Source organism: Chrysemys picta, chromosome 1 (genome assembly GCF_011386835.1).
Source record: "Chrysemys picta bellii isolate R12L10 chromosome 1, ASM1138683v2, whole genome shotgun sequence".
In the NCBI taxonomy this organism is placed as follows: Eukaryota; Metazoa; Chordata; order Testudines; family Emydidae; genus Chrysemys; species Chrysemys picta.
In genome coordinates, this window is record NC_088791.1 from 161,692,186 (window position 1) to 161,706,685 (window position 14,500).

The 14,500-nt window shown below is 44.8% G+C and overlaps 1 protein-coding gene across 5 annotated transcripts in view; it reads left to right on the forward strand.

Moving 5' to 3' along the window:
- The window catches only part of HHLA2 (HHLA2 member of B7 family), a 44,012-nt gene that overhangs the window by 15,428 nt on the left and 14,084 nt on the right, over nt 1-14,500 (forward strand). For 2 of the 5 annotated variants that reach the window (XM_065574578.1, XM_065574569.1), the window contains exons 5-8: nt 172-432; nt 7,736-8,050; nt 12,297-12,353; nt 13,102-13,181. In XM_065574578.1, coding sequence (XP_065430650.1) covers nt 172-432; nt 7,736-8,050; nt 12,297-12,353; nt 13,102-13,181 — 713 coding nt within the window. Of the gene's footprint in view, nt 1-171; nt 433-7,735; nt 8,051-12,296; nt 12,354-13,101 lie in introns of all 5 variants that reach the window. The other 3 variants (XM_065574595.1, XM_065574584.1, XM_024103398.3) reach the window with 3 other exon arrangements.

Sequence of the window (14,500 nt, forward strand, 5' to 3'; positions counted from 1 at the left end):
AACTGATGATTGATAATGGGGCAAATGCAACACTGTAGTCTGAATTAAACACAAATAATTGGATTTGGCTTCTGTGTTCTGCAGATTCTCTCCTATATTATTCCAGAAAACCAATCGCACCAAGTTAAGCCGAATGTTGAAAGTATCAGACTTTTTTTTTTGTCTTTACAGTTTCCCCCTCTTATGCAATGGAATATGAAAAACGAGACACAGAGAGACTGTTGAAATGTCTTGCCTTTCGTATTTATCCTGAGCCAAACATAACGTGGGCATATAACAGTACATCTATGCAAAACACAAAAATGGAAGTAACCCAGGATGGCCCTCTCTATTTAGTTAGAAGTGAGCAGATCATTACAAACAAAGTTTCTTCTTACCAGTGTCACGTTCAATTTCACAACCAAAATTGGACTGCTGAATGGAAAATGGAAGGTAGGATTGAACTATTCTCCATCCCTTAAACATATATAGCCCATGACAGTTGAGCCATAATGAGTGCATGCATTTACATTGTGCTGGATTGGTAGAGAGACAATAGTTAAGGTTACATAACCTTCCATAGAACTCCGCTGATTATAAAACCAGCTAGGCTGAGATGAGTGAAAACCCCTCAACATTCACCCCCAAATTTCAGAACTGTGAAATGCATTTATTTCGAGTGTGGCAGCTTCATGCTTAGGTTTTGACCATGTGGGTTTTCCACCTCCCAAGTTGCACAACAATGAATTTCGAACTTCGAATTTCGAACTATTTCAAACTCACAAAGGTTTCCTCCATAGGTTTGTGAACCTTATGACCCTGGCTGGAGTTTTTAAACACAACCATAATGTGGTTTGGAGTGTCATTGCAAACCTATCACACAGCATCACCCAAGAGTAAGACTTGCCTATAGCCAACTCTAAATGGCTGTAGCTCGGCTTGTGTCCATTTAATACACTGGGGCAGCTAGCTTTGTTTAGTGCCCATATTAATTTTATATTACAGTAGCACTCAATAGCCTCAATCTGGATTTGGGATCCATTGTACTTATTACCGTAAAGATCACTTGTAAGAGATGCTCCCTTTTTTTTTTTTAATTGTCCCAATCCATCCCTGACCTCTTTCTCTCCCATTGTCCAGGTGACCCAGCCAGACATTACCTGTGGCTGACCTAAAGCATTCTCCTTTCACCCTGCCTGCTCTGCACAGTAGCAGCGGGGGGGAGAACTGTTCCTCATCTATTGTTCTAGTTACCAATCTGTCCATCCCCTATTGCTTATTTGAGTCTATTCACTACCATTTGTCTTCCCTGTCTTCTTTCTGCCCCCCGCCCTTTCCCCAGATCACATCTTCTCACTTCTATCCAAACCCAAAGGGCCTGAGGGGGAGGGGAGTGGAGCAGCAGCCAAACAGATTGTCCAGATTCAAATAACAAAATACACTTGGGCAGAAAATAGATGGTGTCACTCCATAAGGAAAAACAGAGCCACTGAAATTTAGCTCTCCCCTATGGTCCACTTACTCCTGCTGCATCGGGCTTTTTTTGCATTCCCTAGAAATCCATTTCAGCAAATAACCATTGCTTTCCTGAGGCTCTTATCTCTTAAGAAATATTTCTTAATTGAGGCAACAGCAATGAAAGAGCAAAGTTTCCTGTCAGATCTGCAAGATTGACCTTGACTCCACTACTCTGCGCTCCCTACAGCCCATGCACAGAACTCATAGTTCTCAATCCACTATGCACTCCGCAGAGCAGAATTTTGTTCTGAATGTGTGTACTGTAGCATATTAACGCAGCTCATTAATGGAATCCCACATCTTAAAGGTCACATGGTGCTGAGTGTTATAAATGCCTCACATTGGCTAGAATTTGTCCTTACTAACAGCAAGTGAAATTCAAAAGGGTTAGGGGATTGGTCTGGATAAGCATCCAGATTTCTGGCTGCTTACCTAAACCTTTTGAGATCATGTAGCCTTCTGCTAGCCAGGCAAGAGGCAATGTGGAGTGCAGTTTTTTTCCCCCTGTTGGCCCTCAGAGTCACTCTCCATATCCCCTCATGTCAGCTACATCTACACTATGAGCTGGAGGTGCGAGTCCCAACTTGTGAAGACATACTTGTACTAGCTCTCATCGGAGCTAGCGAACTAAAAATAGTAGTGTAGCTGCAGTAGCACAGGCAGTGATGACATGGGCTAGCTGCCCCAAGTACGTACTCAGGGATCAGGTGGGTTTGTAGCCTGTGTCGCTGTAGCCCATGCTATCATGGTTACGCTACTATTTTTAGCATGCTAATGTAAATGTGTGTACACAAGCTGGGAATCGTGCCCCTTGCTCATCATGTAGACCTTGTCCCACACACCAAGCATGCTAATGTAGTGTAGAAATGTTATGGCTCCCTGCCCCAATACAAGTTGCCAACCATCCCTCTTCATTCGTTTGTGCCTATTGAAGTGAGTCACTATTCTCAGTCATAAACTCTACACCTAGCACTTGCAATATTTCATCCCAAGGCACTGTGAATTTGTGTGAGTATATGAGAATTTCTGTCCTACTTAATATCTTCCTTTGATCACTACTAATCTGTAAGTATCCTTTAGGAAGCCTTCCCCCCCCCCCCTTAAATAAAAGAAAAAAACCGGTAACACTCTCTAAATGTTAATATTTTTTCCCTCTCCTAATCCTTATAGTTGAGGACTCTGTTCCACCACTGTTGTTTACTTTAGGAGCTGTGTGGTAGTACTAGATTTTATTTTAGGCAATTAACTAAGATGAAATGTTAGGCACCAAACAATTGTGGTGTCCAGATATTTTTCTCCCTTAAAGGTTAAAAAAAAAATGATATCTAAATTTAATTTCATATTTTAAACTAGTACATTAATAATGAACTTTATTTAGAACCTGTGTTCTAAAAACCTTAGATCTTTAACCAAAAATAAATGGAGTCTAATTTTGCACCTTTTATGCTCTTTACTTTTTGGACTTCATGCAGCTTAGAGAGTAAAAATAAACTAGGTGGTGCCTTTTGTTTGCATAAGAGTCAGAAAGCAAAGCTAACACAAGATTACAGAGTTAGTAGGAGTGACTCAATAGGGAAATGTTCACATCTAAGAAAAAACCCTCTTTGCATTGGCAAAAACAGAAACTCATTTAATATAAAGCAGTTGCCACCTCTCCACCGTCACCCCTTTTTGTTTGTTTGCTTAAACCAACTACTAAGGGTATGTCTACACTACGGGATTAATCCGAATTTATATAATTCGAATTTTGGAAACAGATTGTATACAGTCGAATGTATGCGGCCACACTAAGCACATTAATTCGGTGGTGTGCGTCCATGTACCGGGGCTAGCGTCGATTTCTGGAGCGTTGCACTGTGGGTAGCTATCCCATAGCTATCCCATAGTTCCCGCAGTCTCCTCCACCCATTGGAATTCTGGGTTGAGATCCCACTGCCTGATGGGGCCAAAAACATTGTCGCGGGTGGTTCTGGGTATATCTTCCCCCCTCTCCAGGGAAGCAATGGCAGACAACCGTTTCGCGCCTTTTTCCTGGGTGAATAGTGCAGACGCCATACCACGGCAAGCATGGAGCCCGCTCAGCTCAAGACAGCAGTCATGAACATTGTAAACACCTCGCGCATTAACGTGAAGTTTATGCTGAACCAGAACTTGCAAAACCAGGCGGCGAGGAGTAGGCTACGGCAGCGAGAGTGATGAGGATATGGACATGGAATTCTCTCAAACCGCGGGACCCGGTGCTTTGGAGATCATGCTGTTAATGGGGCAGGTTATAGCCGTGGAACGCCATTTCTGGGCCCGGGAAACAAGCAGAGACTGGTGGGACCACATAGTGTTGCAGGTGTGGGACGATTCCCAGTGGCTGCAAAACTTTCGCATGCGTAAGGGCACTTTCTTGGAACTTTGTGACTTGCTTTCCCCTGCCCTGAAGCGCCAGAATACCAAGATGAGAGCAGCCCTCACAGTTGAGAAGCGAGTGGCGATAGCCCTGTGGAAGCTTGCAACGCCAGACAGCTACCGGTCAGTCGGGAATCAATTTGGAGTGGGCAAATCTACTGTGGGGGCTGCTGTGATGCAAGTAGCCAAAGCAATCGCTGAGGTGCTGCTACGAAAGGTAGTGACTCTGGGAAATGTGCAGGTCATACTGGATGGCTTTGCTGCAACGGGATTCCCTAACTGTGGTGGGAACCCATATCCCTATCTTGGCACCGGAGCTCCAGGGTATCCAGTACATAAACCGCAAGGGGTACTTTTCAATGGTGCTGCAAGCACTTGTGGATCACAAGGGACGTTTCACCAACATCAACGTGGGCTGGCCGGGAAGGGTTCATGACGCTTGCATCTTCAGGAACACTAATCTGTTTAAACGGCTGCAGCAAGGGACTTACTTCCCGGACCAGAAAATAACCGTTGGGGATGTTGAAATGCCCATAGTTATTCTTGGGGACCCAGCCTACCCCTTAATGCCATGGCTCATGAAGCCATACACAGGCAGCCGGACAGGAGTCAGGAGCTGTTCAACTACAGGCTGAGCAAGTGCAGAATGGTGGTAGAATGTGCATTTGGCCGTTTAAAAGGTCGCTGGCAATCGTTACTGACTCGCTCAGACCTCAGCCAAACCAATATCCCCATTGTTATTTCTGCTTGCAGTGTGCTCCACAATCTCTGTGAAAGTAAGGGGGAGACCTTTATGGTGGGGTGGGAGGCTGAGGCAAATCGCCTGGCTGCTGATTACACGCAGCCAGACACCAGGGCAATTAGAAGAGCACACCAGGAAGCGCTGTGCATCAGAGAAGCTTTGAAAACCAGTTTCATGACTGGCCAGGCTACAGTGTGAAATTTCTGTTTTTTGCCTTCATGAAAACCCGCCCCTTTATTGACTCATTCTTTGTAAGGAACCCACCCTCCCCCTTCCCCTTCCCCCAGCTTGCTTTCAAAGGAAATAAAGTCACTATCATTTAAAAATCATGTATTCTTTATTAATTGATTATAAACATAGGGAGAGAACCGACAAGGTAATCTGGGTGAGGTTTGGGAGAAGGATAGGAGGGAAGTAAAAGGCCACTGAAAAAATTCAATATAATGACAGCCTTTTGGTTGGGCTGTCCACGGGGGTGGAGTGGGAGGGTGCACGGAGCCTCCCGCTTCCCCCCCCCCCTCCGTGTTCTTACATGTCTGGGTGAGGAGGCTATGGAACATGGTGAGGGGGGAGGGAGGTTATACAGCGCCTGCAGCGACAGTCTGTTATCCTGCTGCTGTTCCTGAAGCTCCACCAGACGCCGGAGCATGTCTGTTTGATCATGCAGCAGCCCCAGCGTTGCAGCCTGCCACCTCTCATCTCGAGCGTCCCTCATGACCTCACGTTCACTGGCATCTTTTCTAAATTTAGCTACCATGTCCTTCCACTCATTCAAATGAGCTCTTTCATTGTGGGTGCATTCCATTATTTCCATGAACATCTCGTCTCGCGTCCTCTTTCTCCGCCGCATTATCTGAGATAGCCTTCGGGATGGAGGAGGGAGGCTTGAAAAATTTGCAGCTGCTGGAGGGAGGGTTGAAAAAAAAGGAGAGAAGTTTTTAAAATGATACATTTTACAGAACAATGCTTATACTCTTTCATGGTGAACACCACTATTCACATTACATAGCGCATGTGATTTCAGTACAAGGTCGCTTTTTCCATCTTAATATTGTGTGCCTGTGGCTTTGGTGTTAGAGATCACAGACGCAGGTCCGGGCAACAGAATTCAGCTTGCATGCGGCCATAGTAAGCCATTGTCTTTCAGCTTCTGCGCCCTCCTTTCCCACATACCAAGCAAAGCCCGTTAACTGCTGCGGTTTTCCTGTTAACCTTCAGCAGCAGAAAACAAACTAACCCCCCCACCATCCAATTCTCTTGGATGATCGCTTTATCCCTCCCCCCACCGCGTGGCTGGTATCAGGGAAGATCCCTGCAGAAACCAAACTAACCCGCCCACTGCTCCCTCCCGCCATGAATTATCTGGGATGATCGCTGTACCCCTCCCCCCACCGCATGGCTGGTAACAGGGAAGATCCCTGTTAGCCAAACGGGAAAAGCTCAGGGCCAATTCCTCCCCGCCCTGTGCTTGGCTAACTGCAGGGAAGGATTTCTTTTCAGCCACAGGCAAACAGCCCAGTAGGAACGGCCACCTCTGTCCCCTTAATTAAATTCCCGTATTTCAACCAGGTTACCATGAGCGATATCACTCTCCTGAGAATTACACAGCGAGATAAAGAACGGATGTTGCTTGAATGCCAGCAAACACCAGGACCATATGCTGCCAGGCTTTGTAATGCAATGATACCAGATTACTTGGTGCAAGCATAGCATAGTCAAGTGTCCTACCATGGAGGACGGATTAAGGCTGCACTGCCCAGAAACCTTGTGGCAAGGCTTTTGGAGTACCTCCAGGAGAGCTTCATGGAGATGTCCCTGGAGGATTTCCGCTCCATCCCCAGACACGTTAACAGACTTTTCCAGGAGCTGTACTGGCCGCGAATGCATCCCAAGTCCTCAGGGCAAAGTAATCATTAAAAAACGCTTGCATTTAAAACAAGTTTTATATTTTTTTAAAAGGTAAACTCACCTGAGGTCCCTTCCATGGGGTCATGGTCTTGAATATTGGCTTGGGAGGGTTAGGAGGGTACTTCAGTCAGGCTGAGAAAAAGATCCTGGCTGTTGGGGAGAACGGAGTGCTGGGTGCTCTCCGCAAGCTCGTCGTCCTCCTCCTCCTCTTCCCTGTCCGCAGAATCCTCAGGTGTAGCTGATGAGATTATCCCCACCTCGGAATCCACGGTCAGAGATGGGGTAGTGGTGGCGGCCCCTCCTAGAACTGCATGCAGCTCAGCGTAGAAGCGGCATGTCCGCGGCTCTGACCTGGAGCGACCGTTTGCCTCTTTTGTTTTTTGATAGGCTTGTCTGAGCTCCTTGACTTTCACGCGGCACTGATCTGAATCCCTATTGTGGCCTCTCTCCATCATGCCCTTGGAGATTTTTTCAAAAGTTTTGGCATTTCGTCTTTTCGAACGAAGTTCTGCTAGCACTGAATCCTCTCCCCATATAGCGATCAGATCCAGTACCTCCCGTACGGTCCATGCTGGTGCTCTTTTTCGATTATCGGCTTGCATGGTTACCTGTGCTGATGTGCTGAGCTATCTGTGGTCACCTGTGCTCTCCACGCTGGGCAAACAGGAAATGAAATTCAAATGTTCGCGGGGCTTTTCCTGTCTACCTGGCCAGTGCATCCGAGTTCAGATTGCTGTCCAGAGTGGTCACAATGGTGCATTGTGGGACAGCTCCTGGAGGCCAATACCATCGAATTGCGGCCACACTAACCATAATTCAAAATGACAATATCGATTTTGGCGCTACTCCCCTCGTCGGGGAGGAATACAGAAATCGATTTAAAGAGCCCTTTATTTCTAAATAAATGGCTTCGTTGTGTGGACGGGTGCAGGGTTAATTCGATTTAACGCTGCTAAATCCGAATTAAAGTCATAGTGTAGACCAGGCCTACGGCTAAACAACAGTGTCTGAAATGACTCTTTCAAGTAGTGGTTTCTGCAATCGGATGTCTTGCGAGGCTTATAGGGAAGTATCAGTACAATTATATCAAAAGATTGCTTCAAAAATAGTGCACAAAAAGTCTGAGCATCCTTTACTTGCTCAAACCATTGCTTTCCCATTAATTGTTGCTTTTTAAATTGTATATTTCAGATCCGTTTTTTAAAAAGGAAGGAGATAATGTTTCAATTCCATGTGAATTTATGGCTGAAGGGTCTCCATATGCTAAAGACTTCATAGTTACTTGGACAATAATCAGAACTGCATCTACCTTGGTTTTGGCATCCTCCGACAACTCATCACAACCCCCTGAACAGTTTAAACCTCGATTCTCTTGGGAGACAATCAGTGAACAGAACTACTCAGTAATCTTAAGGGATCTTACTCTGGCAGACAGTGGAGAATACATGTGCAATATTTCAACACCTCACTATACACAACTCACTGTAAGAATTTTGCACGTTGGGGGTAAGTTGCCGCAATTTCTACACTGCAGGTTGGGGAGAAAAATGTCAATTCAAATCTGCAAAATGTCAGGAAAAATGACCTCAAGTCCTCTGAGAGACACAAGTTGAAGTTAATTTAACCATAAATTCCTTTATTGAACCAAAGACCTAATGGTATTTATACAATTGCTCTAAACGTGCCTACAAAGCTGTTTACTACATCCAAACAGTAACAAAACATTTATAGGCATTTGATCAAGATAGTTACAAATTGACTAATCCCAGGGGTGTTTAGACCCATACTGGTTGGCTCCAACTTGGTCAGACAGGTATTAACAATGCACCCTTTAAGAGTTTACTCTTTTATTCCCTTTAACAAACAAGTGATGGCATTATCAATGGTCAGATCTTAGCTAAGGTCAGATGGAGTTTCGTCTATAGCCAATTCTTTACTGCACCTGGTACCCAATTAATTATATTTTATTTCTATTATTTTAGGCCAAACCTTAAATAAGTTAACACTGGTATTTTGAAGGGTTGCTACAAGTGTAATACGATTACTCTTCTTTATTATGGTATCATTCTTTTTGGTTCCATGCTTTGGGCCAATTGTTCATGCTAATATCCCAACTCATTTTAAAATCATAGTTCATCTAAATCTAGTGTGGGCCTATATTCCTACAGAGTAGGGCCGGCTCTGGCTTTTTTGCCACCCCAAGCCAAAAAAAAAAACCAATCACAAAAACCTGCGGCGCCGCCGGAGCCAGGGTGCAGGGGGACTCCCTGCACTGGTGCCCCCGCTAGCGGGGGGGAGGGGGAGGGAGCGGGGGGAGAGAGAGAAGAGGGGCGGCCAGGGCTTTAGTGGGGCGCTGCCACGCGGCCCCAACCGCTGCACCGCCTGCCAAGAGGGCTCCACGCCGCGGTCGGCTGGGAGGGATGGACGCTGGCTGCCCTACCGGGCTTGCTGCAGGGCGCTCCCCTCCTCTGCGCCACCGCCCCCTACAGGGCGGCCAGAGCAGAACAACAACAACAACAACAACAAAAAAGCGGCCGTGCCACCCTAGGATTGGGCGGAATGCCACCTCGTACAATCTGCTGCCCCAAGCACCAGCTTGCTCGGCTGGTGCCTGGAGCCGGCCCTGCTACAGAGGTAGAATAATGTTGTAGTATTTTATTAGAGAAATATTGATCTGGATGAGAAAAAAGCAAGGTTAGACTTTTCTGAACATTGAGATTTATTTACTTGAGAGATTTGGAGATTTTTTTTTATATCAGTAGCTGATTTTGGACACAGCCTTGTGAGGTGCCAAGTGTCGCCGGTTCCCGCTGACTTCAGCTGGAACTGAGAGTACCCAGCAACTTGCAGGATCAGGCCCTAAATGCCATCTGTTGATGGAGACATCTTGGCACCAACTGCCCTCAGACATATGGTAAACTCACAAACCGCACTCTACAATGCCAGCTGATAAAGAAAATTCACTGGACGTCAACACAGTTATTTTGTATTTTTTTCAATTTTATACCAAATAGAAGACATTTATTTACACTTACAAAAGTGAATTTTTATATGCATGGCTAAACTTTATGAGACCTGTAGTGGATTTTTAGCTGTGAGACCTCTTGGCTATATTTATCATTGTAGTGCTGGGGACTCAGTGAATAGCTTATCCATCTCTTTCCAGTTCTCTCTCAGTGAAGGTCAAATAGTAAGTTAAATCTAGTATTCAGAATTTATAATGTAAACAATTGTTAGGGAATGTAATTTGTTGTTTGGAGTTTTTTCTCCATGCAGTACTTGAAAGCGAAAACAAACAAAAAAATCTCCTCTCAATCACAGCGTTTGAGAAGCATGGGCTGTTAAATGCAATTACTTAGACCGGAGCTGGTTTAGGGATCCCAGTTCAGTCTTAAGTAAAATGAGAACTTTAAAGTACCTCACTTGCTGAGTGGAGAGGGAAAAGGGAAGAGATACAGCTGGACGTAATGAAGGGTGATGGAGAAAGAAGCAGTAAATTTAAACTGTGCCCTACCTTCTCCAAGCTTGGTGCAGATCTGAGAATAGACAATGTTGCTTCAAGTGTGTGTGTGTCTGTGAAAGTTTAAATAGTATAGAGCAAAGAAAACAGGAGGTTTGTTTGTTAGACAGGATTCCACACAATGCGAGTTCTAGCTTTGTCTTTGTGTCTCAGAGAGCACACCCTGTGTGAGGAGCAAAGGTTTTAATTTAGGGACAGGAAAGGATCACGTTGTTCTATGGCATGTGTTAACCAGGAGCTCAGACTAGATGATCTCATTGGTCGTTTCTGGCCTTGGCATAGGCGCCGACTCCGTGGGTGCTCCAGGGCTCCAGGGCTGGAGCACCCCCGGGGAAAAATTAGCAGGTGCTCAGCACCCACCGGAAGCCAAGCTCCCCCTGCCCTCTCCTCGCCTACTCCTCCTCCGAACGTGCCGTGTCCCCGCTCCTCCCCCTCCCTCCCAGCGCTTCCCATCGCCTTGCCGCCTAACAGCTGTTTGGCGGTGCTTTGGGCTTTCCGGGAGGGAGCAGGAGGATCAGGGAAGTGGCGCACTCAGGGGAGGAGGTGGAGAAGAGGCGGGGCAGGGACTTGGGGGAAAGGGGGGGAATGGGGGTGGAGACTTTGGGGAAGGGGTGGAATGGGGGGGCGAGGGTGCTGCACAGGTGTTGGGGGGGTCAAGCAACCACCGGGCAAAAGGGAAGTCGGCGCCTATCGGCCTTGGAATCTAAGAATTCATGAATGTGGCTCTCAAATACTTCAGTTAATTTACCTTCATTCTCAAGATTTCTCCTGCAGTTGCAAATTTGAAATAAGATCTCTCTCTGTATACTTGGGATGGGTTTTATTACAAATTAATAAACAAGCAAACTTAAAATGAAAAAAACTTGCTAAGGCTAACTGCTATAAACTTTTATTAACCTAACTGGGAATGAGAGAGACTAATTATCAAATCAAGATCACAGATGGAACTGAGTCAATAAATCAAGGAATTTATTGAATTGACTCACCAACTAATTGAGTAATCAGATTGACAGAGCTGACCGCACAGGGTCAGTTCTTACAAATGGTAACTGCAAGATTAAAGGAGGCAGTTGTCTGTTTTGCTCTAAACCCCAATTGTACGATCTTGCTCCTGGCAACTACGCAGGCTGAACGTCTTAGATTGAGAATCAAACTTGTTTGCCTCTTGGCACTCAAGGTAATATTTAGCCTCCTCCCAACATTCCTATGTGCTTAGTGACTTATTGTTGGCTTCTCCCTGATCTGACTACTCTACTTGGATAACATAGCAACTCTTACTTCCATTTTATAGAGCAGAGGGGTTTTGCTGTCCTCTTCGACTACCTGGTATCAGGGCCACCCAGAAGAGGGGGCAAAATGGGCAGAGAGTGCCTCCACTGAGTGGCACTGCAACCCCAGGTGTCAGATCACAATGCTACTTCCTGAAATTTGACTCTGTGGTTCCTCTGTCACAATAATAAAACAGGGAAAAAAGGTTGCTTAAGGAAAAACAAAGATTCACTATTTGCTTGTGTGGTCTTCAGAGTCAAGAATGCAGCTTGTGGGACCAGGTGATGTGGTCTCTGGTTAGTACCTCTCACCAGCATGGTCTTCTGGGCAACTTGGCTGGTGAGGCTTGTGTAGCCTGTGGTTGTCTTTGTCTCCTGTTTCTATAGGACCAGCTTTTGAAAGCAGGGATGTCAGCCTTTGTTGGTGTTGTGGTGGTCCAAGAACACACATTCTTCCCCGTAACGGTCAAAATTGTAGTTCTAGCTTATTCCACCCTATGGCACCTGACCTCCCTAGACGTTTTCTGAGCAACTCAGGGCATTGTTGCATATCTTGGACCCTCACAATGTGGTCCAATCATGGGCAAGCTTGATCCTTGGTCAGTTTGGAAAGCCCTCCTTTTCAATAATCCATCATTAGGTCACAAGCATGTGTACTCCAAAAATATAAAAAGAGTGGGGGCAAGCAGGAGATGACTCTAAGGAAGCAATCTCACCCTGAAAGAGGAGGCGAGGGGCTACAGTTGCAGGGTGCAGATGGCTCCAAGTTCCTTAAAAGGCCGTAACACATTCATGAATATGACTAATGGCCCAATGAACATCTCCTTCTCCTTTCAGACGGGAAGCCAACAATTCTGTTTTGAGTCTCCTGAAACAATTTTTTTTCTTTAAAACCCTTCCTGCAAAAATCAGTCAATCATGGTCTGAGGTTTCATCCTGATCCGAGACTCAATTCTTCTTACAGAAATGCAAAATGTTTCACTGGAAGGGATTTCCATTTCCCAGCCAGCTATACTACCAGGTATAATATTTACTGCTGAGTGGTCCGGTTGCAAAGCAGTGGGGCTACTCATGGTAGTGAGCACTATATCCAAAGACAGTATTTACAGGATGGGACCAGTTGATCTTGTTTTTAATTAGACTGTTATGGAAATCACCAGCCATGGCCCCTCTCCCCATAAGGCCACACACACACAGCTCTGCCTTGAGACTGTGGCAGTAAGCAAAGGAGCGTGTTTTCAGCCATTTGGGTTTCAAATGTACTTATTATTTGAAAATGTATATTCTCTTAAGATTGCAGGACCTTAAAATCTTTTATTAAAAATTAAATTGCAATTCAGTGTTAAGATTACAGTCATGTTAATTGAAAGAACAGATTAGTTCCCAGCTCAGTTAGAACTTTATGAATTACAAACGGGAAAGAAGTAATAGACTCATGCCCATTAGAATCATAGAATATCAGGGTTGGAAGGGACCTCAGGAGGTCATCTAGTCCAACCCCCTGCTCAAAGCAGGACCAATTCCCAGCTAAATCATCCCAGCCAGGACTTTGTCAAGCCTGACCTTAAAAACCTCTAAGGAAGGAGATTCCACCACCTCCCTAGGTAACCCATTCCAGTGCATTGTGGACTGTTGTGAGTATTAAGTCAAGCTTGCACTGCTGTGTATTTCACTTAGATGGAGCACATAAGCTTTAAACCTTCTGAGACACTTGAGAAATGTTAATATTGTCTGTTTGTTTGAAATTAATATGAACTATATATTTTTAGAAGAATCCTCACGTCACCATTGGATAGTTATAGTGTCACTGATCCTCATCATTGCCTTTGCTATATGGTGTGCTGTGAAGGTATGTATTACTTTAATAAAAGTTTTTATAAAATCCCTTAGAACGAGATGTATGTAAAAATATAACTACCAGTACTACTAATAAGGTCAGAATTTGGATGCTTGACAAGCATATTTGATTTGTTTTAGTTAAGAAGCTGGTAAAAGACTGAAAATATAAAATCATAGGTCGTAATTAATATTCCCCTGTTTCTGCTACTCCTTATGATTAATAGGCAGCCCCAATGCCCCTATAGATTGCAAGCAATGTCTACGTTGCTCTGTTTTAGATGTTGTGTTGGCTGAGTGATCCAGGGTAGGTTCCTTTTGCTCTGCATATACCTAAGGTGAGGTCAGGAAGTTGTTTTTCTCTTCAAGAGCACACTGCACCAAGCAGATCTAAAAAACAATCCCCAAATAGTCTACATTGAAAGAGAAGCTTCATGCAAGCATATTAGCTTTAAACTGGCAAAAAATTAATCTAGATGCGTCCAATCTCTGTTATTGAAATGAAAAATCAATTGCTTACATACACCTCTACAGAGCTTTTCTTCCCCCAAACTCTTTCAATCCTTTTCTGAGACACAGATCCAAAGTTTTTAGGGATCCCCAGGGGTTGGGTCTGGTTTGCTGCAGATCCCAAGCCCTCTAAGGTTATAGGCCACCCTCTGCCCATTCTTAGGGTATATCTATACTACAGCAGCTACAGCATGCTATAGGTAGCTATAGGTACAGTTGCTACAGTGTAGACATTTCTACATAGATGGAAGGGTATTTTCTGTCACTGCAGGTAATCGATCTCTCTGAGAGGAATTCTTCCATCATCTTAGCTGCATCTACAGAGGTGGTTAAGGTCAACCTAACTGCATTACACGATGCAAAATTTTCCCCAGCACTGAGCGGTGAACTAGGTCGACTTGTTTTAGGTTTAGACTGGGTCTCACTCTTTGTACTGCTTTATTCCTTTCCACGTGTTTAGTGCAATAAAGGAACCTATGGGCTTCAATCCCTCACTCTGACCTAAACCAAATTCTTTTTTAATGTGGACTTCGTCCATGATGACAACTGTGGTGCATTGAGGACTGCATTAGAATTGTAAGCAATCAGTTCAGGAGACTGCTTGCAGGCTAGGGAGACTCTAACAAAGCATGTGCTTGGTGTTGGTTTGAAAAGAGCCAGTTTAAAGGAAGAAGATGTGATTTGTGCCTCCCTGCCTTAGGAGCAGCCTGGTTGTCTTCTCTCTGGTTTGGGTTCTTGTGTATTATTTTGAATTCTGTGAAATAGAGCAGTGTGATGTTGCAACCTTCTAGCAAGATTATTTGTTTTTATCTAATTTCTCTG